The sequence below is a fragment of the Stomoxys calcitrans genome, chromosome 5 (assembly GCF_963082655.1).
Source record: "Stomoxys calcitrans chromosome 5, idStoCalc2.1, whole genome shotgun sequence".
Taxonomy (NCBI): Eukaryota; Metazoa; Arthropoda; class Insecta; order Diptera; family Muscidae; genus Stomoxys; species Stomoxys calcitrans.
In genome coordinates this window covers 158,396,779-158,423,187 of record NC_081556.1, presented here as the reverse complement: position 1 = coordinate 158,423,187, position 26,409 = coordinate 158,396,779, and the positions used below count along the sequence as shown (strand labels likewise).

The window sequence follows — 26,409 nt, the reverse complement described above, 5'->3', positions numbered from 1 at the left end:
CGGTCACTCGAACAACAGTCTGCTTGCAACAAATAAGCAAATGGACTAAGTGAGCAAGTAGATAAACAAGCAATTGCCGCCGCCACCACCACCAGCACTACAACTACAGCAAGCAATCAAATATGACATACGGCGAGCGTGTGTGCTATGCACTGCGCATGAGTGCATGCCATGGCTCCATACTCTCCATTATTATTTGGTCGCTGGTGCAACTAACTAAGCCGCACTTTCATTTGTTTTCTAAACTTTAATTTATCGAATGGATAAAACGCTCAGCCTCTGCGATTTGCGACGAGGGGATCAAATGTTCGGCACAGAAATGGAAACATCTCTTTTTCCACTCTGGGGATTTGAAAGCCTTGCCTGTTTATTGCCATATCGATTCGTTTTGGTTTGGTTTAGTTGCATGGATGGATGGATGGATGGCATGAGTTAAGTTGAGGCATTGAAAATGCGTCTGAGGATCCGCGAGCAAACATTTCATTTGCTGCGTCGAATTCGAGTTGGCGTAGATGATATTCGCCTATTGGCTTGGGTATGGGTTTGGGTTTCCATTTGTGAATGGAAAAGCAGTGTTATCTTGCATTCGATATCATTGTTCTACTTTTCACCATTTCAGCTAAAAGGCAATTTAATTGTTTTCAAAAGAACCGCAGAATAACAACCCAAAGCCCCAATTGTTGCAAAAACAAACCAACATAAATACGTACATATGTTCATAGATAGAGATACAAAGGGAGATACACAATAGACAGCCATGGGCGAATTAGTAGCAAAACGATAAGAACGAGTAGCTATTGTATTAGAGTTTGGGAAATACTTGAATAGAGTTTTCAATAATTATGCTTATCTAAATGAGATGTGTTCCTTCTTGGAGTCCATAACCAAAAGGCAAATTACCATAATGCTACAATTAAAAAAATATGATATAGCTTGAATCCAAAGTACACGCAAAAAAATAAAACGTTTAGTATATTTGTACGACAAATATATAACTTTTATCATGAAGTGTTTCTTTTATTGCAACCGTATAACGTTTCACTTCAACATATCAAACTTTAGCCATTAACGTAGCATTATTGAACGTTGCTAACTTTCTATATTCTAAACTTTTGGCAGCTTCGCCTACGGCAAAAGGACCTTTCTTTTGTTGTAAAACCAAAAAGTCTTTAATTTCTAAATCATTCGATGGCCGTGAGGGATTATTCTTGTACCGGACAATAATTATTCTCTTGTATCTTTCCTACCAGAGAGAAAGAGAGTATTTGAGCGTATAGACAAGTGGTTCGGAAAAAACTTTACACTGTTGCACATTACTTTGTTCTTAAAAACACAAGAAAATAATCCCAAGCAGGACCATGGACAAATAATTGCAATGGTGTGCTCGTCCCTTGTGTTGACATATTCTCACACATGACATTGTTCCTTTTTTCTGACTGGGCAAGGAACATTCAGTTTATTGAGCTGTTCGGTCGAGTGCGGATGGTAAACTCGGAAAGTAACCTTTTTAAAGTTTCGCCTTATGGTTGGTACTATGTTCGTTTTTCACTGTTGAAAATACATGCTTTTCGCTATTACTTTTTTGAAACACTACAAAAAGTGCAATGCTTACATAATAATTTTATTAAAATTGTTTCATAAGTTACGGGGGAATGTCCTACTGAATCAAATCACCAAGTTCTTTTGCTTCAAAGTCAATTATCTAATATATATAATCACAGAAAGACTTCACAGAAAGCGTTCATAGTACCAGACTTTTAGTACAAAAAAGGTGATATGTCCAGTGCCAAAATCATTAGAGCTACAGACAGATGTCTGTCAGGTACAAGAAAACATAGCATGCTTTTATAGGCACATGCATTGTTTGGTAACATTTACGCTATAAAGGAATATCCATCAGAAAGTAGGTATTTAAATGTGCGAAAACAACAACCCCTATAAGTAAGTTTTTGTTTTATTTAAAGCATATCGAATAGAGAAGCTGATAATACAAAACCATAATGGAGTTATGAATAGGAAGTCTTTTAACTTAATTGTGCATCATAATATTGAAATAAATCCAATTAAACTCTGAAAGAGTTTGTTTGCCTATAATTGATAAATAATTGAGCTTGAATTATCATATTTTAAAACCAGTAAGGAAAGGCAAAAGTCGGGCGGTGCCGCCTTTATAATACCCTACCCCTACCCTATAGGTAGAAAGTGGGAGCTATATCTTATTTTGACAGAATTTGATGGACCTCGCTGGATGCTTTCAGATGGGTTGTTAAACAATCCGTATCACATTTCGATCAAATACAATATGTTCAAACTGTAATAACTACGGTTCACAAATGACAACATTATTGCGAATTTGATAATGTGGTGCTCGTCGAGAAAAACGTTGTGCTAAATTTTGGCAAGATTGGTCAAAAAATGCTCTTGGAGTGGCTCTAGAAGTGAAAAATCGGGCGATATGCATATGTGTCCTGCCATATTGCGAGAGAATCGGTAAACAAATGACCATTTGATTGCAATATTACTGCAAATCGGACGAGAATATATATATGAGAGCTATGTCTAAACCTGAACCGATTTCGAGCAAACCTAGACATTAGACATTATGAAAGTCGTCGTCGAAGATCGTCGGTAAGATTGAACAATAAATGCACTTGCATGGGCTCTAGGAGTAAACATCGGGGGATATATATATATATATATATATATATATATATATATATATATATATATATATATAGCTCTCATATATATATATATATATATATATGAGAGCTATATCTAAAACTAAACCGATTTCCTAGAAATTCACAAGTAATTTCGAGAGTCATTAAATATTTCTTCCTGCCAAATTTCGATAGAATCGGGTAACAAATGACCATTTTCTTGCATTATTACTGCAAATCGGGAGCTATATCCAAATCTGAACCGATTTATGAAATTCACCAGTAATGTCGGGAGTCATAAGAAAATCCTTCCTGCCAAATTTCGAGAAAATCTGTTAACAAATGGCTATTTTATTGCAGTATTACTGCAAATCGAACGATCATAAATATTGAAGCTATATCCAAATCTGAACCGATTTTTTCCAATTTCAATAGGCTTCGTCTCTAGGCCGAAAACATGCCCATACCAAATTTGAAGACGATCTAATGGGTCATACCCATTTTCAACTTATTCTGCAGAATTGCTGCAGCCACTAGTAATGAATAACAACAGAGCTAGGACTTTATTTCATCTTTTAGACTTTTTTCCTGTTGTGGGTTAGACATTTCTCAGCTCGTCTTTCCCCCGCTACCTTGTTTGAATGTTATTTATGAATTTTCCCCCCATTAAAATTTCATTTTGAGTCGGATGGTATTCTTCTTGCAAAGTAATGTCTCGAAACGGTATAAGCATCTTCAATCGACCTCTCGATTAAAAGTCGTTCTCTTTCCAAACACAACAAATTCAATCAATATATTCAACATCTCTTTTAGTATTATGTATGTCTTTTACAAGCTTTCTGTTTTCCCTTTTTATATTCAAAAGAAAAAACTCTTTTTATCAATATAAACTATTTAAAGCCAAACTTTTTTTTACTCATCCGCAAATAACCACGATATACCAACAATGATGGCAACTACTCTTTCTCATCCTACCCTTATCTTTAATCACCTGAATTATACATGCATTTGATTGAAAGCCAACATTTGTAATACATACCGGGAAGAGTTTTTCTCGTTAGCAAACACTCTATTTCGCTCATCCACTTCATCTTTGCTTCGTCATTTGTGTGTCAATAGAAAATGAGGTTCGTTCATCTCTCGCAAGGGATTACTTGTGTGTGACCTATAATATTGGTATTCAAAGGATATTCCCATGAAGTATGTGGTGGGCATGTTAGCACGAAGCAAAAGCTTTAAGCTTCAACAGGAAACGGGAGCATAAACTATAACACTAAGGGAGTGGTATCAGATGCAACATTGAGCATTGGGTTTGCAGTATAGAAACCTGTAAAGACAGATACATTGAATGCTGCATCAATACACTTAGAAAATAGATTTGTTGCCTCAACCGCAACTTTTCTGTTGCCACAACCAAATTTGGTTTTCATTCGGCACGTTGGTTTTTCGTTCTTTTTCTTGCTTGTTCTCTTTTTTTCTTCGTTCTCTGTCAACTTATTACTCTTTCAAAACAATTTTAGTAGATTTGTGGGTGGTCGAAGAGATTTAATTGATAGTTTCCACGCATCCGCTAGTGTACCGATATCATCTTCTTAATGATGAATTAACGCAATAAGAAAAAAACTGGCCAGCCGAGGGATTTCAATCTGGATTTGCCATTCCTTCAGTTGCATGTTGGTACGGTATGCAGTACTAACTGATATTGAAATTTTGTCCGGTGGGGTAGTTATACCAACTCTATGTTGGTACAACTACCCTTAGGAGTGACTTTTATAATATAAAGTTGTTGATACAACAGACAGAAGAATTTATTTTTTATGGAAGTGATTGATGGAACTGACGCATCGGTTATGAACATCTTCTAGTAATTCTTTTTATAGTATAGTAGTTAGGATAGGTTCTGAACTATGAAAAAAGCCAATCTGTGGTTCAAACAATTAAAACTGATTTGACATTTTGTTCTTATAATTGAATTCCAACAAATAATTTCTCTGGGTGTAAAAATTATTGCTAGTCTATGCACCAAACATTTTTAACCCTTTTTATATAAGATTCGGGCCGGCCTAACTTAGCACGCTCTTACTTGTTAACAATAACCTTTTTTTCAATGTTTATATATCTTGGAATATAGTAAAATATTTGCAAATTGTCGGATATTTTTTGTTTTTAGTTTTTTTAGTGTTTCATCATGCATCCTCTCCGCCTATTTTTACAACTCGCCAAGCTTCATAAGTTTTTTTTTCGAAACTAAACAAATGCTGAAACTTTTCGGTTGAACTAAACAAATCGCTGCTAAGACAGACATCCATTTAACAAAGATAAATGCTAATTAGCATTCATAAAAAAATCCATCATCAATCTCGATAAAGTAGATACCAAAAAGATTCCTACGTAAATGAGCACAATGGTAGGCGAGTGTAAGACATGCGAGTATTTACATATTCTAGTATTTTTCTTATGCGAAACACCAAATCACTGAATGTACGATTTAACGCCCCAATTCTTCGGTGTTGACATGGCCCTACATATGGAACACGTACCTTCGGCATGTGGTTCCGGTTTGGTTGAGCAATAATTTATAAGTATGCCCATTTTGTACATTTCCATGTTAAGGGAGACAAGCCGGGAGCAGCAACTTCAATTCACCTGCAGCAACTAACGAAGTCATTTCCTATCTCTCTTTTAATCTATGCACTCGCTCGCACATTTGTCACCAAACGAGAGCTTTCGAGTGATTGTGTCTCAATGTGCAATGCAATAAGGGTTGCCAATCAATAAAATGAAATCAAGAAAAATAAAATAAAATAAAATAAAATAAAATAAAACAAAATAAAATAAAATAAAATAAAAAATAAAATAAAACAAAATAAAATGTAAAATAAAATAAAATAAACTAAAATAAAAGAATAAAAAAAAATAAAATAAAATAAATTATTGTTTGATTATATTAATTATTTTAAATGAAAAAAAATATCCAATTTCTTGTTACAAAAACAATGATTGACAAAAAGCATGTACATATGGCAATCCTTAATTGCATCCCCTAATTGTTTAAAGTCTCTTTTTTCCATGTTATACCCCCAAAATACTGTGAATACTCTTCTCCTACAAAGTTTGGCTACGCACAGAGAAAATATCCAAAAGAGAGGTGGAAAAAAAGGTGACACAATGTTGCCGGGCTTGGAATGCACCAAAGTTAATCAGCTAAAGTTAGTACCGGTTTGCAATCGAATCGAATCTGGTCGTTAGTGGTATGCAGCACGCAAATGAACATTGTCCGGCATTTGACAAGTGGCGTTGTTTTGCATTTTAACCCATAGTACGTTGGGAGTTGAACACACAACCATCCGTGCATTCGGCTGTTGAAATCGATAACGGCAAAGTCTTGTGATTGTGGACTGTTTCATATTTTTCAATGGGATACATTTTTGAAGGATGTTTTGTTGCATGCCAAAATTAAGAGTGAATCTGGCTTTCAAAGCTCCACATATAAATAGGCTTCTTAAGCTTCTGGCTTGCTCTTTGTGTGGTAGGATGTTCGTTAATACGACTTAATTTGCAGTGGCTCAAAGTTTCTCTTCTAAGGTAAGCAAACAAACAGTCCTCCCAAATAAGAATGAAACCTTACATAGGTGCAATTCACACACACACACACACACACATACTCGTACGTGCACCCCATAACGCCTTTCAACATACGGTCATCGGCCAGCCTGCCAGGCTTTATACCCTTAACCTTTGCCAGCGTCTCGGTTAAGGAGTATTTAGCACCATTTGCTATCGACCCTGATATTGTTGTTGTTTTCGTTGTCTTGTGGTGTTTCATTCATGAACCGCCGATGTCGCTGCTTTGAAATGGGCGCAAAAACAAAAGGCGGGCAGAAATACAAAGTCTAGACATTGTGGCCATAAGTGCATGCACACATTCTAGTGGAGCATTCTGTTGCATGTCGTTTGTTGCAGGCTTTAAGTGATTTCTTTCAGGTGGGCGATGTCGTATGAACGCCTACATTTCGTCATGTGAGCGTGCCGCACACGCATATACACACATGCACTTGTGGTTCCTTCCTTTGGTTACAATGGGGGGGAATGTCTCCCAAGTCAAAGACTTGATTTACCTTGGCATAGATGTGTGTCAACTGATTTCATTCATTTCTGGCCAAATCTATTCAGTGATCAAAATAATCACAGCTGAGTATTTCAAATTGCACTCTACATGGCAATAAATGGAAATTAAAAAAAATAAATATATTTTTTACTTGATTCAATTAATGAATTGAGATTGAATGACAATTTGGAAAGAAACAAACATATTTTTTTTCATATTTGCTTTTGACAAGTATCAGACATTCCGAAAACTTTCAGCAAAATTTGATTAACATAAAAAATGTTTAAATTCCTCAAAATTAAATTTCCATAACAAATTTCGACAAAATATGATTCTCACACTGAAAAAATGTTTGTCGTAATTTTAAAGATCTAAGTAAAAGGTAAGCAAACTTATTTTAAAGATGATAATTTTTTTAACTTTATTGGGAAACATTTTCTTTGGTGAAACAAATTTTCCTTAATATTAAGGATTTTTTATTTTAAATGGTAAGTTAATAGATCCTTAAGTTTGCGTCTTGTAATTAAGGACAAAAATCAAAAATAAGGTCAAAATATCGTTGAAAGTTTATCACAACACATTAAAGAGACGGGACACAACATTGACTTAAAAGCTGTCAGAATTCTTGATAGAGAGAGGAATGAAAATAAGAGGTATACTCTTGAAAGTTTACGAATACAACAGAGGATAGAGACGTCGATGAACACGAAAGCGGATGATGATAAAACAAAGCTACAGTATTCCGTTGCAATAGTTTAGAGTGTAAACATAGTTCTGTGATATTAGTTTTTAATTTTTCGCTGGAATTTTTTACATTTTTTTTCATTATAAATGTGTCGTGATGTCCAGTTTTTTAAAAAATTAATAGGATAATCCAAATGTAAATATATGTAAGTAAAAACTAGAAAAGTAACGAAATAGAACAAAATATTTAAAATGCGTCTCTTGTTAATAGATTTCACTAAATAAACTCTTGAAAAAATCGGAAAAAGCCGACGAAACGTCGAGAAAAGGATGAAATAAACTTGTTTTATTTGCATTTTGACACATATTGACGCTAACAACCCGCAAAAATCACGTAAGAGATTATAGAGCAACAGTGGTCACTAACAAAAATAATAGAAGTTAAGAAATTGAGTTTGAGATAAGCCAAAAGTGAACCTTAGATAAAGACGCAATATTGCCTTAGAAATAGGAGCGTTTTCAAATGTTTAGTTTTTTTAGGATATGGATTCTTAGTTAAAAAAAAAATACTTAAAACAAGTAAAAGCGTGCTAAGTTCGGCCGGGCCGAATCTTATATACCCTCCACCATGGATCGCAATTGTGGAGTTCTATGCGCGGTATCTCTTTTTAGGGAAACAAAGAATATTGAATAAGAACTGTTATGATATTGGAGCTATATCAAGTTATAGACCGATTCAGACTATAAATGAACAATGAACATTGTAGAAGTCATTGTGTAATATTCCAGTTCATTCGGATAAGAATTGCGCCTTGTAGGGGCTCAATAAGCAAAATCGGGAGTTCGGTTTATATGGGAGCTGTATCAATCTATAGTTCGATTCAGACCATACTAGACACGTATGTTGAAAGTTATGAGGGAAGCCGTAGTACAAAATTTCTTCCAAATCAGATGAGAATTACGCCCTCTAGAGGCTCAAGAAATCAAGATCCCAGATCGGTTTATATGGCAGCTATATCGGATTCTATACCGATGTACGCCATACTTAGCACAGTTATTGAAAGTCATAACAGAATACCTCATGCAAAGTTTTAACCAAATTGGATGAGAATTGCGCGCTCTATTGGCTCAAGAAGTCACAATTCAAGATAGGTTTATATAGCAGCTATATCAGGTTATGGACCGATTTGAAACATAATTAGCGCAGTTGTTGGGAGTGATACCAAACCACTATGTGCAACATTTCAATCAAATCGGACGAGAATTGAGCCCTCTAGAGGCTCAAGAAGTCACGACCCAAGATCGGATTCTATGGAAACTACATCAAAACATGGACATGTTTTGGACCGATTTGGCCCATTTACAATCCCAACCGACCAACACTAATAAAAAGTATTTTCAGTTAGCTTTACTCCTTCGAAAGTTAGCTTGCTTTCGACAGACAGACGGACGGACGGATGGACGGACAGACTGACGGACATGGCTAGATCGACTTAGCTCGGCTCATGTTTGGATATACACCGTATTCACCGATCTCCCGATTTAGTTTTTTATCCCAAAAATGGCTTGTTTATTAACCGATTTTGCTGAATTTCGGAAAAGTGAGCTGTGTTAGAGCCAGACGTCCGAGCTGTTTTTGGCCTAGATCGGACCATATTTCGAAAAAGTTGCTACGGATTCATAAATGGTGCTTTTTCTAGTGAACATTTTCGTCAAAATGCGGGTAATATGGAAATCTGAGGTGGTGGGTATTCAAAGGTCTGCGAAGGCCGAACTTACTTGTTTAAATTTCGTTGGTTGGTTGGTTTATCTAACCAATTCACAAATCCCGAGTCTTTAGAAACTACACGGCGTGTAGTGTATCCCAACCATTCAACTTTGCCTACCTGCAGTCATCACAAATAGAGATTGTGTTTACCTTTAATATCTTTGCGATATTTAGCATATGTATGTCTATCTGTGCGTCTGTCTGTCCGTCAGTAATCCAAGGTGTATGGATAAACATTTGTTCATAGATTCGATGCTTTGTGGCAGGCAGATAACAACACCAAGTACATGTAGCACTAAGCACTGGGACACCAGCTACAACTCCAGCACACCATATGCGGCTCAATTGTGGCGGTCTATTGGCGCTGCCGCGGCTGCGGCTGATGCTTAACGCTTTTGCCTAAACGTTCACTGATATCTGCACACATTTAGCGCTAACGCTTGCCATGGCGACGGTGTATTTATGAATGCAAATAAGGCGCACTGAAAGGCATACGCCAAGACGTGTGTCTGTGTGTGTGTGGTGGCACATTTGGAGAGAACTTCTCGAGAAGTCATTCAACTTTTCAGGGTTACAGACGTCTTCCATGCGCCACGACCGTGTTGAAGAAGTTGTAGACGAAGAAGAAAAAACCCAAACGAAATGAAAGGAAACGACAACTGCATAAATGTGTACGCTTGTGTGTGTGTGCAGCTCATATGAATGACTCTTGACGAATGAATCTCTTGACTGTTCCAAGTTGCAGGATTTATGTTCCAAGAATTCATGAACACTTTGCTGCTGCCACACAATCCCATCCCATGTCATCCATCTTGGTGCCCTTGCAACACACATGAAATATGAATGAAGCCAACACAGCTCTTCTTCATGTCGTTGGGAGAAGGCTTTGAAGGAAACGGAGGCATTTCCGCTTAGTTTGGCATGCAAAATATGACATTTATTTTTGGATATTTTTTTTTGTATTGTTGTTTTCGCTTCAACGCCCACCCTGGAAGCAGTGTGGTATTTATTTACATTTGAAGTGCTCGCATGAGGCTATTTATGTCCTTCTATTTGTGTGAATGGGGATGGCGAAGAGAAACTGCGTTTGTTCCAGGGTGAATTTCAAAGGCTTTCAATGAAGGGTGCATTTCAATGAGACAGATTATCCCACTTCTATTGCCTCAAAACAATGCAAAAGTGTTAATTTATTGAATGTTTTACTTGCAACTTCAACGGTAATTTAAATAACAATAGAATCAGTGGGAATATTACGATAAAATATCTCACCTTACAACATTTGTATATGAATGATTTATAACGAACAATTAAAGTAAGGCAGCGATCAGTTCGTGTGACCCCGAAACTTATATACCCTCCATTATTGATCGCAAGTGATGACTTTTTCAAATATATAGGACGCACATCATGTTATGGGCCGATAATGACTGTGCCTCTCATAACTGCTGCAAGTCATAAAAAAATACGACATTTAAACTTTCAGCCAATTCAGATAGTAATTGCGCCCTCTAGAGGCTCGAGAAGTCAAATCGGGAGATCGGTTTAAATGGTGGCTTTATGATTTTATAATCCTGGTTGGAAGTCAAAACAAAACACCACGTGCAACATGTCAGCCACATCAGATATGAATTGCACTGTCTAGAGGCTTAAGAAGTCAAATCGGGTGATCGGTTTATATGGCAGCCATATCAAAACGTGAACCGATTTATTCCATTAACATTCCCAGCCGACTTACACTAATAAGAAGTACTTCTGTAAAATTTCAAGCGGCTAGCTTTACTCCTTCGCGACAATTCACGGAAAGGGAAAATTCACCGAAAATATTCAAATCATCAGCATATATGACAAGAATAGCTTTAGGCTAGCATTCATAAGTAAGAATACCGTAGGTAGTTTATTTAGTAGGACAAAGATTAAGACAAAGACCGAAGACCGAAGACAAGTCTAATGTTGTATACAACTTCAACGGTAATTTAAATAACAATAGAATCAGTGGGAATATTACGATAAAATATCTCACCTTACAACATTTGTATATGAATGATTTATAACGAACAATTAAAGTAAAGTAGCGATCAGTTCGTGTGACCTCCATTATTGATCGCAAGTGATGACTTTTTCAAATATATAGGACGCACATCATGTTATGGGCCGATAATGACTGTACTTCTCATAACTGCTGCAAGTCATAAAAATACGACGTTTAAACTTTCAGCCAATTCAGATAGTAATTGCGCCATCTAGTGGCTCGAAAAGTCAAATCGGGAGACCGGTTTATATGGGATCTATACCGGATTATGCACCGATTTGGACCATACTTGGCACGGTTGCTTTAAATCTTAGCAATACATTACTCACCAAATTTCAGCCATATTGGTTATGAATTGCTTTCTATAAGGTTCCAAAAGTCACATCGGGAGATCAGTTTAAATGGTGGCTAATAAGAAGTACTTCTGTAAAATTTCAAGCGGCTAGCTTTACTCCTTCGCGATAATTCACGGAAAGGGAAAATTCACCGAAAACATTCAAATCATCAACATACATACCTGGGTTTTCAGAACGCCTTAATAACTCGGACATATATGACAAGAATAGCTCTAGGCTAGCATTCATAAGTAAGAATACCGTAGGTAGTTTATTTAGTAGGACAAGGACTAAGTTAAAGACCGAAGACAAGACTAATGTTGTATACAAAATACAATGCGATGGGGACAATTTAAATTTATGCCCAATGGCATATGTAAGAACCACTCGGACAAAATTAAAAACTATACTTTCGGCACATAAATCCGATCAAAAAATGGTACACAAAATAGTATCATGTATATCGCTTGGCTAACAGTATTACAATATAAATGGCTTTATATGATTTCTGCATGATCTTTATTGCTCTACGAATTCGCTCGAAGTCTTTTAGTTTGAATTTTAGATGAACTCCACTCTTAAAATCCGATTAATGTTCGATTTAGGAGTGTTTACGGGGTCCCCCAAGCACTTAGCTCTGAAAAAAATATAAGCATCGTGCTCTGTTTATCAAATTCGTTTTCTAATCTCCAATACCTTTCATTTAAGCCACATATGGCCATGGTCGGTAAATTTGTACTTTTTGGGGGGTGTTTTGAGGAAGGGGCGGTGTCCCAAATACATGATCCATATTCCACTCCCAAATACCATTGTTTGAGCCCCATAGTAAATAATTGCTGTTTGAGGGGTTTTGGAAAAGGGGTAGAACCCCAGAAAATTGGTCCCGAAAGTGGGTATCAATTTTGTGCTCAACTCCCAAATACCTTTCATTTGAGGTCCACATTGACATGGTCGGTAAATATGTCCGATTTAGGGAGCGGTGTGGTTCGCCGAAAACTTAGGCCTGAAAATAAATCAGCGTCGTGTTCGACTTTCAAATATCATTTATTTGAACCTCATATTGCCATTGGACTCAAAATTGGATATCAAAATCGGTTTTCTAATCTCAAATACCTGTCATTTAAAACCATTACTGGAAAAATCTATAAATATGTCCGGTTTGGGATACGGGCTCTAAAAACTTATATTTTTATATATTCCACCATAGGATGGGGGTATACTAATTTCGTCATTCTGTTTGTAGCACCTCGAAATATGCGTCTGAGACCCCATAAAGAATATACATTCGTGATCGTCATGTCATTTGAAGTCGATCTAGCCATGTCCGCCTGTCTGTCTGTCGAAAGCACGACGAGCACAAGCTAGCCGCTTGAAATTTTGCACAAATACTTCCTATTAGTGTAGGTCGCTTGGGATTGTAAATGGTTCAAATCGGTCCAAGTTTTGATATAGCTGCCATATAAACCGATCTTGGGTCTTGACTTCTTGAGCCTCTAATGGGCTTAATATTTGTCCGATTCGACTGAAATGTTGCGCGTAGTGTTTTGGTATATTTTCCAATAACTATGTTAAGTATAATTCAAATCGGTTCATAATCTGGTATAGCTGTCCTATAAACCTATCTTGGATCTTGACTTCTTGAGCCAATAGAGCGCGCAATTCTCATCCGATATGGCTGAAATTTTGCATGAGGTGTTTTGTTCTGACTTCCTATAACTGTGTTAAGTATGGCGCAAATCGGTACTTAACCTGATATAGCTGCCATATAAACCGATTTGGGATCTTGACTTCTTGGGCCTCTAGAGGGCCCAAGTCTCATACGATTTGGAAGAGATTTTGTACAACGGCTTTCTTATGACCTTCAATATACGTGTCTAATATGGTCTGAATCGATCAATACAGCTCCCATATAAACCGATCTCCCGATTTTTCTTCTTGAGCCCCTCCCTACAAGGCGCAATTCTTATCCGAATGAACTGAAATATTACACAATAGCATATTCTTATTCAAAATTCTTTGTTTGCCTAAAAAGAGATACTGCGCATAGAACTCGACAAGTGCGATCGATGGTGGAGGGTATATAAGATTCGGCCCGGCCGAACTTAGCACGCTCTTACTTGTTGAGTCTATGAGGAGCACACAAAAAAACATACAAACAAAACGACAAACAAACACAGATTGATTTTTGTAATAATATATATTCTCAGAAAATTATGTAGATTTTCTATATATAAAAATGAAATTGCATTTGTTTGTAGGCTTATAAATTTGTTTGTTCCGTATGGGTTAGTCCGGAAGAAGAAATAAGCTATATAATCTCTTCATATCGGATGGGGGATGACCCTCCCCCTAACCTTCTAAACGCCACCCTAAATCAAAAGTGGACCGATCGGGTCAATAAGATGCTCAAATGAAAGGGTGTAGAGTACGAAAAGCCTCCCCTACCCAAAACTCTCCAAAAATAGGCATACTGTACCATCATGTCAATATGGAACTCAAATAAAGGGTATTCGGGAGTAGATTAAAAATATGGACAATAAAAATTAGGTCCTAATAAAAGGAGCCGTCTTAACCCCAAACGCCCTCCGAAACCCCCCAATGGGAAAATTAGCCAATCATGGCTGTATGGGGTTCAAATGAAAGCTATTTTCGAGTAAATTACGAATATGACAATAATATTCATGTCCAATTGTCTGAGGGAACAGCGGAGCGGGCCAAATTCAGCTAATATTTATATAAAAGATGTACTTTTACCAAAGTTTCATATATATTATCGAAAAATTTAATATATCCCAAGAAAAGTTAAGAGTAGTTTATTCGAAGAAATACTTTTAAATTGTGCTACCATTTGATCAAAGGGTTCATATATTCTTCTGCAAATTGGGTTTTAGTAATATTTTGATAAAATTTATCGAACCGTGGTGCAATTTTATACAAGGGGTCAAAATGACCAGGAAGTCAATCTAGGTTTATCACATAGCTTTTCCCGTAAAAATTTTTATTTAAATAAAAGAATATATGAAAATGAAAGATTATACCAATTTAATAAAATGCTTCATACTTTTTCAAAAAAAAAAAAAAAATGTTTTCTTCGAAAAAATTTCGAATTTCAAAAAGAGGTCAAAATGACCGGTTGGTCTCTCTAGTGTTTACTAAGGTACACTGATGTCTTGTTGCAAAGTTAAGGTACTATTAAACTACGATTTAAAATAACAAAAACTCCATAATATCAAGGAATATATATTTCAGGAAAGACACATTTTTCACCTTAAAAAGTTGAAAATTTTCTCATTTTTAAATTAAGTTTGCTTATCTTTGGCTCGAATCTTTAAAATTAAATCAGCAAAGTTACTCACAACTTATCTACAAAAGAATATCCTTCTATATTCTTTCCCTTTATTTTTTTATGAATAAATAATTCTGTACGTTTCTTTCTGTGATTGTGGGAGAAAATGTGGTAAAGCTTACCAGAGACTGTACACTCCAAACACCTATGACATTCCATAGAAAAAAATAAAAAAAACCTTAAAGTCCCCATGTGGGAGAGCATCCTTTTTTTTGATGGCTCAACCTAAACATAGTTTCTCAAAAAAAAAAAAATCCAAAATACTCTGCATTCCTTTCCTCCTAGCTAGCAGCTCACAACCAGTCCTACCGCTCGAAGCTCAATTCTTTGTGAATCAATCACTGCTGCTGATACGCATTCCTAAGCGTTTAATCATCGCATGCGCACAATTCTCGCATGGATTTTATATTGAAGCGCACTGGCATTAACATCGCAATCCGCGTCGCCGTCGTTGTTGTCCCAGAAAGTCAAAAGGAAAAGAAGAAAAACTCAATAAAACAAAGCTCAAGCTCTTCCCAGTTACCAATGGCAGGCATCTGGTTTTGTTTGCTTCTTTGTTGTCGACTACAAACTTTTGTAATTCTCCCCTGGCAACCCACACACAGCTACACCGCTCTCCAACTCTGCGCCTGGGGCACAACTTGTCGACGCTGTTGTAAGCATATGTGTTCGAACTTTTCGCCTGGCTTGTAACACTGGAACGTGTCTTAGAGGCGCCAGTTGTATTCATCTTCAATGGCAAAAGCAGTGAGCTTGGAGCTGAGAGGGGGTAGAGGTGGTGGTGGGCGTTCGACTTACTGGAATTCCAAAGTTCAAAGTAATCGCATGGAGCTAGGGAATCATTGGTTGCTGGCGGCAGAGGCGACGGCAGTGGAGGTGGTGGTGATGCATGTTAAATTGCAATTGCCCACACTCTCTGAGGCGGATATTTTCCTTCGAAATTCACATTCGCAGATCTAATAATGAAACAAAGTTCTTTGTTGCCTTCCTGAACCCATGAGTGTTGGCGTTGATCCTCTGCGATTCGATCTACACGTGCTCTGCACCATGCACACACATACGCCGTTGGTGGAAGCCATAGCCACATGTGTCGTACATAGGGACTCAGGGTGCCATGCTGGAGCTGGTTACAAAGGCCATAATTGTTTTCCTGGTCTTCCCTGAACTTCCCCATTGCCTTTGCCACAGTGCCAGAACGCGCATCTTGCTCACTGAAAGTTATTTTTAGTTTGCTCACCCAACCAATCAACCAAGCAGCCAACGCAGCTCTGCATTCCTGGCCCATTGTATCGGTGGGAGATTTTCCTTTCATCTCATGCTGCAGTAATGGTGATCTTCTGGAATCCATGTTAATAAGAAAAAAAAAAAAAACAAAAAAAGCATTAATCGACCACATCATCCCAGTATTCGCAGAATCGTCATTACACTACACTGATAGGCAGCAGACGGAGAAGGCAGAAGGGAGTCACCCGACCTCAGAATGCATTCTCCTATCAGAACTAAGGCAAAAATTCATTTGAATCATTGACGATGTACAATTGGATGTTTATATGGATGTCTAAGGCTGAATTTTTGAATGCAGTTTGGCCCATGCCATGTGTTTGTGATGCAGCCACGACCGCATGCACACGTGTCTGTGTGCGTCCGAATGAATTTGGGTTAAAGTACTTTTGGACGGCAGGAGGTCAAAATACTTGAGAACCAGAAGATATATGAAGATCGCAGCCATAATGGCAGAGGGTGTGCGTAAATCGAGTTTGTCGCATTTGTAGCCTGCCATGCCGGTTTGCAGAGGACTAAATTCTGTTTAGACTGCAATTTCACTACTGCTTATTGGGACCATCCGTTTAAGAAGCTGCAAAAGTATTTTCTATTGATTTATACCCCACTTTTAACCCACTAATGACGAGTATAAATCCAAAAAAAAAAAATATTTTAAAAATGATCACCATAAAAATTGGTGCCCATTTGTAAAGCAATAAAGAATTTTTTTCAAGTGTGGCGTGGTTCTTATTTTGAAACATTGTGAACCAATGTGGTGGAAGATGTCTAGTCCCCATTTTTGCCTATGGATGGGTGTTACTTACGAATGGCTATTTACTTCGTTACTCGTGAGTACGAGGGTTGCCTTTTATATTTGCAGGTTAGACACCCCTTGTGTTGCAATCTGCCAACTGACAGCTCTATCGTAAAGCTTGACATTTTTGAGGTTATACGTACTCAGAACGTTTTGACATACCATAGCTATTTGTGTTGTTTACAGTAACTCAAAAGATTCATCTCTCCCAAAAAATGTAATTAAAACGAGAACATTTTCGTGCGATTATTCTTTACAACTTTCGACGTGGATAAACTCAACAACAGTGCATCGATGAACTTAATTAAATTTTTGACGATAAAACTCCATCAAGGACCAGTGCTTAAGGTTATTTAACAGAGCTCGTAGTTCACCACAAGACGAATTTCGGGAAGATCGTCCAAAATCAGTTTTTGATACTGCAAGTTCGTCATGTGACCTTTGGTGAGATTGAGACAACCTTGGGCATTAGAGGGACCAGCATACATTCAAAATTAAAGGGTGATTTTTTTGAGGTTAGGATTTTCATGCATTAGTATTTGACACATCACGTGGGATTTCAGACATGGTGTCAAAGAGAAAGATGCTCAGTATGCTTTGACATTTCATCATGAATAGACTTACTAACGAGCAACGCTTGCAAATCATTGAATTTTATTACCAAAATCAGTGTTCGGTTCGAAATGTGTTCAAATTTTGACAAATTTTGTTCAGCGATGAGGCTCATTTCTGGTTGAATGGCTACGTAAATAAGCAAAATTGCCGCATTTGGAGTGAAGAGCAACCAGAAGCCGTTCAAGAACTGCCCATGAATCCCGAAAAATGCACTGTTTGGTGTGGTTTGTACGCTGGTGGAATCATTGGACCGTATTTTTTCAAAGATGCTGATGCGGACGCAACGTTACGGTGAATAAACACATTTCGAACCGAACACTGATTTTGGTAATAAAATTCAATGATTTGCAAGCGTTGCTCGTTAGTAAGTCTATTCATGATGAAATGTCAAAGCATACTGAGCATCTTTCTCTTTGACACCATGTCTGAAATCCCACGTGATCTGTCAAATACTAATGCATGAAAATCCTAACCTCAAAAAAATCACCCTTTACATGAACATTTGACCGTCCAAAAAATTTGTTCGCGTTGAATCCCACACAATTTGTCAATCGCTCAAATAAAAAGCTCGTGTCGATTAGTCGAAAGAAATGCTCGTCTATGACATCGTGACAGGTGATGAATTGTGGATTTACGCGTGTATGAGCTCGAAATTAAACAGCAGTCGACTGTATGGGTGTTTCAAGATAAGCCAGGAAAATGATCGCCTGTTTTTTCGGAAAAACTGGACATGTCTCCATCGTACCACTAGAACAATGCAGAACAGTCAATTCTGAGTGGTACACAAGCATTTTTTTGCCAGTTGTTTTCCAGGAAATCAGGAAAACCAATCGCCCAAGATGGACCAGTCTTCACCGCAACATTGCGAGCTCTCACACATCGGCTCAAACAACTGCATTTTGAGCACTCAAAACATCGATTTGATGAGTCATTCGCCGTTTAGTCCTGATTTGGCACCGAATGACTTCTTTTTATTCCTGTATGTAAAAAATAATATGAGAGGAAGCGGTTGTTGCGTTCAGAATGCATGTTTTGGAGATACCTCAATCAGAGTGGCAAAAGTGCTTTGAAAATTGATTCAAACGCATGCAAAAGTGTATAGATTTTAATGGGGAATATTTCGAAAAAACAACAATTATTAATATTAGTTTTGTGTTCTCTAATCCCGAAATATAAAAGGCTACCGTCGTAAGTCCCAAAATACTGACATGTTCATATATCCATGATTCTTTTGAAATTCTAAAAAGTCCGCTTAACAAACCCTTAATTTTTTCTGACCTTCTCCATCACCTGCAGATGAGACTGCATGGACAATGATGTCAATTTCCTAGGAAAATACGGCTGTAGTCATACGCCGTTCTTTCTACTCTCTAATTTTATAGCCATACACTGTCTTTACAGTTATACAGTCTTTGGTTCTGTTGCACTAAGAAAGATTTGAAATTTTTTTGGGTAAAAGTTTATGGCCTTGAATAATGGATTTTGCAGGAATTTTAATTTTTTGCCTTAATACTATAGAAGCATAAAATGTCAACATGTCGTCAAGAACTTGGGCCGAGTGGAGTATTTGTAATTCTTCTACTGTGCGGCTTTCTAGCGTCGATCTTGCACCCTGCTTCAGTTTTTAAATTGTTGCCAACTTTTGCTGCTTTGGGCAAAGATACAAAAGCTGTCAAAGAATTTGCGAATTGCAGCTCTTATCCACAACAGAGATTTTCTATGTCGTATTTTCTGTAATTTTTCAAGTACTTCACTTTAAAGATGACGAAGGAAGGATTCCCAATATTGTAGACTTTGCCACTGAGTCTGCATACTCAGTTGACCGAGTCTGTAGCCTAAGTAACTCAAACTCATACATATATGCTTCGTATATTTCGCTTATTTTATTTGCCTATCCAACATTTTAATAAATTTCCTTTTCTTTCCAATTCTTACAGGCATTTCTACAGATTTCGCGCCTTCGCTTTTGGGCATTTACGATAGATTGACCACATCGCTGGATGGAGGTGTTATAAAACATTCAACACCCATCAAAAGCAGTATACCAAACTCAGACTGTGATAACCAACTTGTAAGCAAGACACCCAAATCTGAAGTCACCGCCCAGCCCCACACGGAATCGTATTTAAGTAAACTACAGAGTTACGCCAAACGGGCTGAGCCCAAGGCAACTCTGGTAGAGGGCGATAATTTGTCACAAGCTTCGCATACCCACTCTAACAGTGGTGGCAGTAGCAGCAATAGTAGCTTAAGAGGGTCTCTAGAATCGGTGGCATCATCGAACGGTACGCTTAGCAAGCATCGCACCAACATTCGAATTTTATCTGCAAATGTACAACGCATTATAACACATTCCGATGCAGAGGCTGTCGATGCGGTGGACATAGAGGCTCTTCAGAGCACTACTAGAACAACAGATGTGAATGGTCCTCACCAAAGATTATACAAAAAAACATCAACGCCCCACCCAAATTCACACCACAAATTAAAATTTTCCCATTTGCCTTTGTCAAAGACCACCGGGAAATTGACACAAACAGGCACCGAGTTGGTGGAAACATTTAATGTTGCCCTTAAAGATGAGGCAAGTCCTGCCCGCAGAAATGAATTGAAAACGAATGGTCTGGGGAAGCCTGCAACGCCAGTCGTTTGTCCCATATCTGGAGTGGATGATGACAGAACTCCCACGAATGCCTCACCATTCAGTTTCGAAACCAATGCCAGTGAGAGAGGCCATGGCTCTCGCCTGCTAAGCCTGCCCCAAAACAACTACCTTCAAGACTGTTTGGCAAATGAAGAATCGACTTTGGATGAGATAGTCTCCAATATGTCGCTGGAATATATGACAGCAAAGGAGGAAACCGCCGAGGCTATCAATGCAACAGTTATAGCTGAGAACCAAAAAAATCTCAATCTCGATACAACCTTTGAGGACGTCTCAAAGGACTTGCCGGACAGACAGTTTGTGGATGCCATAAATGCTCCATTGATCTCAAAATATGCCACCCGCACAGCAACAACCAGGCCTTTGACTTATGCGCGTTCCAAAAGTTTGGCGGCCCGCGACTTTGCCCAGAAAAATATTGAAGTTAAGAAAACAGCGGCCACCTATTCGCGATCTATGCTGCTACCCGATTTGGAGAGTGAAGAGAATCAATTTTCAGCCGAGAGCTTGGACCGCCTAACCGATATCAAGTCCAAATTCTCTCCCAAAGAGTCAAGAAAGATCTCCAGCCTAGTGTCACCGGATATAGCCAAGCTTAAACATCGTCCCTTGTCTTCCTCATCAATATGCTCGACTTCATCTAGCTCCAGCTCCAGTTCGGGTGCCGAGCACATGAACGGAAAACTGCAAACATCTTACCTGGCAAGTGTGGAGAGTTTGGCTGATCACAGTGAGAACGAGTTGGCGGACACACATTCCGGCATGACGGTGTTTGAGAGATCCTGTATGGAAATAGTGGACTCGGAGAAGAACTATGTCAACGATTTAGGAGAAGTTATAAATGGGTGAGTGAGGTGGTATGAATACCCGCCCTGAGAGTTCACCTAAAATGTCTGCTTTACAGATATCTCTTGGATTGGAAGGAGCGTGCTTGCCTGCGCCAAGATGACCTGGATGTTTTGTTTTCAAATATTGAGGATGTCTATCACTTCAATAAGTTTCTGCTCAAACAGCTATCGGAAGCCATCTTAAATCCGGTGAAAATTGCAAAATGTTTCATAGATCTGAGAGAAGGCTTTGATGTTTACACAACCTACTGGTAAGTTTTGCTGAGGAAATACCTCTACAACACGAGCAATTCATTGAAAAAACACGCTTTTGCAGCACCAGTTATCCCGAAGCCATATCCCTGCTTACCAAACTTCTTCAGGCCACCCATACCAATGCCTTGTTGGCCTCCACCCAAAGAATGCTGCACCACACCCTGCCACTGGGCTCGTATTTGCTGAAGCCAGTTCAAAGGATTCTGAAGTATCACCTGCTGCTGGATGTGAGTAAAAAGTCGTAGGGTGTAGATTCGGCTATGAGTATTCATTCTGTTTTTCGTTTAGAATTTAAGAAAGCATTGCGATATCAAGGAAGTCATGCAGGCCTATGAAATTATGCGTCAGGTGGCCCGCAACATAGATCAGGTCAAAAGGAAGTTGGAACAGCAAACCAGAGTGAAGGAACTTTCCGGCATTCTGGATGGCTGGCTGGGACCAGGTAAGTCACTAAGTAAGGACCTCTATGTTCAGGTCGATTATACTTTCCTACCATTCCAGAGCTCACTGTCCTTGGGGAGTTGTGTCTGGAGGGTGTACTAATGGAGAACAACAAGCCACGCAAAGTTTTGCTTTTCGCCACCATGCTGATAATAGCCAAAGCCAAAGAGGACAGTCGTTTGCAATTCAAAAGTTACATTCACGTAAGTAACCGACTGCTAGTACTGATACTTCAATGGCAGTTGCTGGTGTTTTTGGCAGCAACAGCAGCCATGCAATTGCATCGTCGAATTTGAAAATAGAAAAACCAAAGCATAACAAAAACAGAAATAGAAAAAAAAAGAGTAACGCTTATCTCCTCTTTTGCAGCAAAACAATCTCATGCTGAACGAACACTTGGCTGGCGAACCCACAAGCTTTTATGTAATACCATACGATGAACCTCGCAGCCAAATCAAGTTAACAGCCAAAAATCGTGACCAGAAACGCCTGTGGACACAACACATTAAAAGTGTCATACTCGAAAAGTTCGATAACATTCCATTACGCGCCAAGGAGCTGGTCTACCAATTGGGCGATGAAGAAGGTATGTCGCCCGTTTCAATCTCATATCGCACGCCTTCCACGGAAGTATAGCAACTTTCTTGCTCTCCCTCTCTCTCTCTCTCTCTCTCTGACTAAGTTGCTGTTGTTACACGTTTTACACACACACACACACATACGTACTTTGTTGGGACCAAAGTCTATGATTGTTTGTAAACCACGTGTGCCTACTGTTTAATCTGCCAAAGGGAGGTTCTGCTGACTAGTAATTGGTTTTAATTGGCTTTATGCACCAAGTCCTTGTTTCAAACTTATGAACTTCCTACTTGAGCAGAAAATATCTCTTAAGGAAATTTGGAAAATTCGCAAGCACATATCAGCAGTCAAGTGGAAGCTATTGCAAGTGAAAATGGGTTAAGTTTGGCCAGGCCAAACCTTGTATGGGGGGTCATGCCAAAATTCAGCCAAATTAAAGAAGTCACATCTTAAATTTACACAACGACCTACATCAATGCAAAATTTCAAGCGTATGTGGGATGATTCGTTGGAATGCTATCACGATTTTGAAGACAAAATCGGCTCAAAGTGTGACATAACCCCATACTTCAAGGTGTTACATTCGAAATCACGATATTAGTATACCTTCCTATATGATGATTGGTATAATAGAGAAAGTGATATTCAAGGTTCAGTCTAAATACAGTAAGCCCAGGAATTTTGATACCTTCCAACGTTTGCAAAACCTTGGAATAATAGTCGAAGGCCCTTCAAAGTCTCCATATATTCTTGATCATTATGACACTTTGAGTCAATCTAGATATGTCCGTCTGTCTGCCTGTCGAATATGACAGATGACATGCATGATGACATGTATTCGTCGGCAAATTTGCATTTACATGACTAATCTACAACCAATCGGAAAAAGTTTTGAACCAGAAACCATGGGACTAAAATCAAAATCAAGTCTCCGGTTTTAACAATAAATTTTTGGTTCTGGAACAATGTATACAGCAATGCTGGCAACTATGCCATGTAAAACTTCTCTCCAAAGAGATATCGCACTGCGGCACGCCGTTCGGACTCCGTTATAAAAAGGAGGCCCCTTATCATTGAGCTTGAACTTGAATCCGACTGCACTCAGTGATATGTGAGAAATTCCTTGGTGGAATATTCATGGGCAATATTTGTATTTGTTGTTGTATATAAAGCAAACTTCCGATTGTTTCCAAGGCCCACGGTTTCTTGAGAAAAACATTCTCGTATTTGACATAGATTACGATTGCGACAACCACTAAAATGGACCCACCCTAATGTGCATGTGAAATTTGAATAACATTGGCATTTACGATTATGAACCTTTGGGTTTTTAACGCGCACTCAGACTATTTAAGCCTTATTGCTGCCTTAATTTTGAATGTTAGATGTACTTCATTCCTGAAATCCTTTCATTAAGCTGCATATTGCCCGCTTGATGTGCTTTGGGGGGGAAGGCAAAGGTCCAAATACTAAATTCAATTTGGCATCCGACTCTCAACCAAATACTCTACACCATATTGAAAGACTGACATGTTTGTTCGTTCAAGAGGGAAAGTCCCCCTCCTCTTCACAAATCGAAAAAGGAGTACCTCATTTTGTATTTTTCACATGTAATCATTATAGTTTTTAGAGAAAAAATTTCATATGGAACTAGCCGGACGGGCTAGTTCGACTTAAAATGTCATGACGGTCAAGAATATATATACTTTATGGGATCTTAGACGAATATTTCGAAGAGTTACAAACAAAATGACGAAATTAGTATACCCCCATCCTATGGTGGAGGGTATAAAAATTAAACTAATTGAACGAAATTTTGAATGTAAAGTTTTACTATGACTTCTAACACCAGAACATAAAGATGATGTTAACAGCAAAATAAATCGATTAACCGCTGAAAATTATTCGAATAATTGTCTATTTGGAAATGTAGCACTTTGAATTGCTTGTTTATTTGAAAGTTCACAAATAACCGATTAATCGTATTTACACCCAAATAGCATGTTTTCTTTGAAATTTGTATGATCTGGATTTAACTAAATCCAAAAACAAATCCAGAAAATTTGTACTGCGTTTTGGGGGATTTAAGTGACCTACCCAAGCGTACATGCATGTACATGAATATGGTTATCACACACATCAATTCACAATTCTTGAAAACAGTTGCATATTTTGGTACTTTTATCGATTATTCAGCCATGTAATCGGATTTATGTGAGATTTAATTTTTTTTAACCCCTGTAAAAATGGGATTTATTTTTGCATAGCAAAACCTGCAAAAACACCTAGGATTTAGCACTTTAATCTCGAAAATACCATAATCCCGGATTTAGGTGCCAATGTGAAGTCATCGCATAACAATTATGGCTTCCATGGGATTAAAATGTAAATTTCATCCAAACCGATAAAACTTCTAGGCTCGTATGTAGTTAATTTGAAGAACCACTTTGTATGATAGCTATATCCAAAACTACCTACAATCAATAAGACGGACGGACATATCTAGATCGACTTGGAATGTCAAGACGATCAAGTGTATATACATTATGGGTTTGCAGATCAATATTTCGAGATGTGACAAACGGATTAAATAGATTATTATACTTCCCACTCTATGGTGGTCGGTACCACAATGATAACGCTGCTCTATAAACAGTCAATACTATCATTAGGAATTGTAAAGGGTGATTTTTTTGAGGTTAGGATTTTCATGCATTAGTATTTGACAGATCACGTGGGATTTCAGACATGGTGTCAAAGAGAAAGATGCTCAGTATGCTTTGACATTTCATCATGAATAGACTTACTAACGAGCAACGCTTGCAAATCATTGAATTTTATTACCAAAATCAGTGTTCGGTTCGAAATGTGTTCATTCACCGTAACGTTGCGTCCAACAGCATCTTTGAAAAAATACGGTCCAATGATTCCACCAGCGTACAAACCACACCAAACAGTGCATTTTTCGGGATGCATGGGCAGTTCTTGAACGGCTTCTGGTTGCTCTTCACTCCAAATGCGGCAATTTTGCTTATTTACGTAGCCATTCAACCAGAAATGAGCCTCATCGCTGAACAAAATTTGTCAAAATTTGAACACATTTCGAACCGAACACTGATTTTGGTAATAAAATTCAATGATTTGCAAGCGTTGCTCGTTAGTAAGTCTATTCATGATGAAATGTCAAAGCATACTGAGCATCTTTCTCTTTGACACCATGTCTGAAATCCCACGTGATCTGTCAAATACTAATGCATGAAAATCCTAACCTCAAAAAAATCACCCTTTATATCAAATAAATAAATGGAGAACTATATCCGTATTCTTCATAAGTGAAATACCTTTTACCAAATGCATCCAATTAGCTCCCATGTTAACCTTTTGAGGTCGAAGAATTAACCCTTGATAGAGTTTTGATCTTTTACACAGTCATTCTTAAAACAGACCTATTTACTAAGTAAAGTGTCGCCACAATGGTAAAAATGTTATATGCCCATTCGTCCTCAAAGGTAATTATTTGGGTAGAAAAGTGTTTTCGAATATAGCTTAGAATTCAAAATAAATCAGTTTGTGTATTCTCTATAGGCCACCGTAGCACAGAGGTTAGCACGTCCGCCTACGACGCTGAACGCCTGGGTTGGAATCCTGGCGAGACCATCAGAAAAAAATTTTCGGCGGTGGATTTCCCCTCCTAATGCTGGCAACATTTGTGAGGTAAAACTTCTCTCCAAAAAGTGTCGCACTGCGGCATGCCGTTCGGATTCGGCTATAAAAAGGAGGCCCCTTATCATTGAGCTTAAACTTGAATCGGACTGCACTCATTGATATGTGAGAAGTTTGCCTCTGTTCCTTAATAGAATGTTCATGGGCAAAATTTGCAATTTGCAATTCTATATAGACTGCCAGAAATAAAAACACAGTAAAAATAAGGCATGCGCTAATTGTTGTGGTGGGTGTGTTGACTATACAGTGAGCGCCAAAATTAAATGTACAACA

At 38.1% G+C, this 26,409-nt stretch overlaps 1 protein-coding gene across 5 annotated transcripts in view; it reads left to right on the top strand.

The window, feature by feature from the left end:
- The window catches only part of LOC106095948 (uncharacterized), a 66,163-nt gene that overhangs the window by 33,005 nt on the left and 6,749 nt on the right, over positions 1-26,409 (top strand). For all 5 annotated transcript variants that reach the window (XM_013263408.2, XM_013263407.2, XM_013263405.2 and 2 more), the window contains exons 3-8: positions 19,563-21,135; positions 21,195-21,389; positions 21,455-21,620; positions 21,682-21,835; positions 21,895-22,037; positions 22,204-22,420. In XM_013263408.2, the coding sequence (XP_013118862.2) occupies positions 19,563-21,135; positions 21,195-21,389; positions 21,455-21,620; positions 21,682-21,835; positions 21,895-22,037; positions 22,204-22,420 (2,448 nt within the window). The remainder of the gene's footprint in view (positions 1-19,562; positions 21,136-21,194; positions 21,390-21,454; positions 21,621-21,681; positions 21,836-21,894; positions 22,038-22,203; positions 22,421-26,409) is intronic.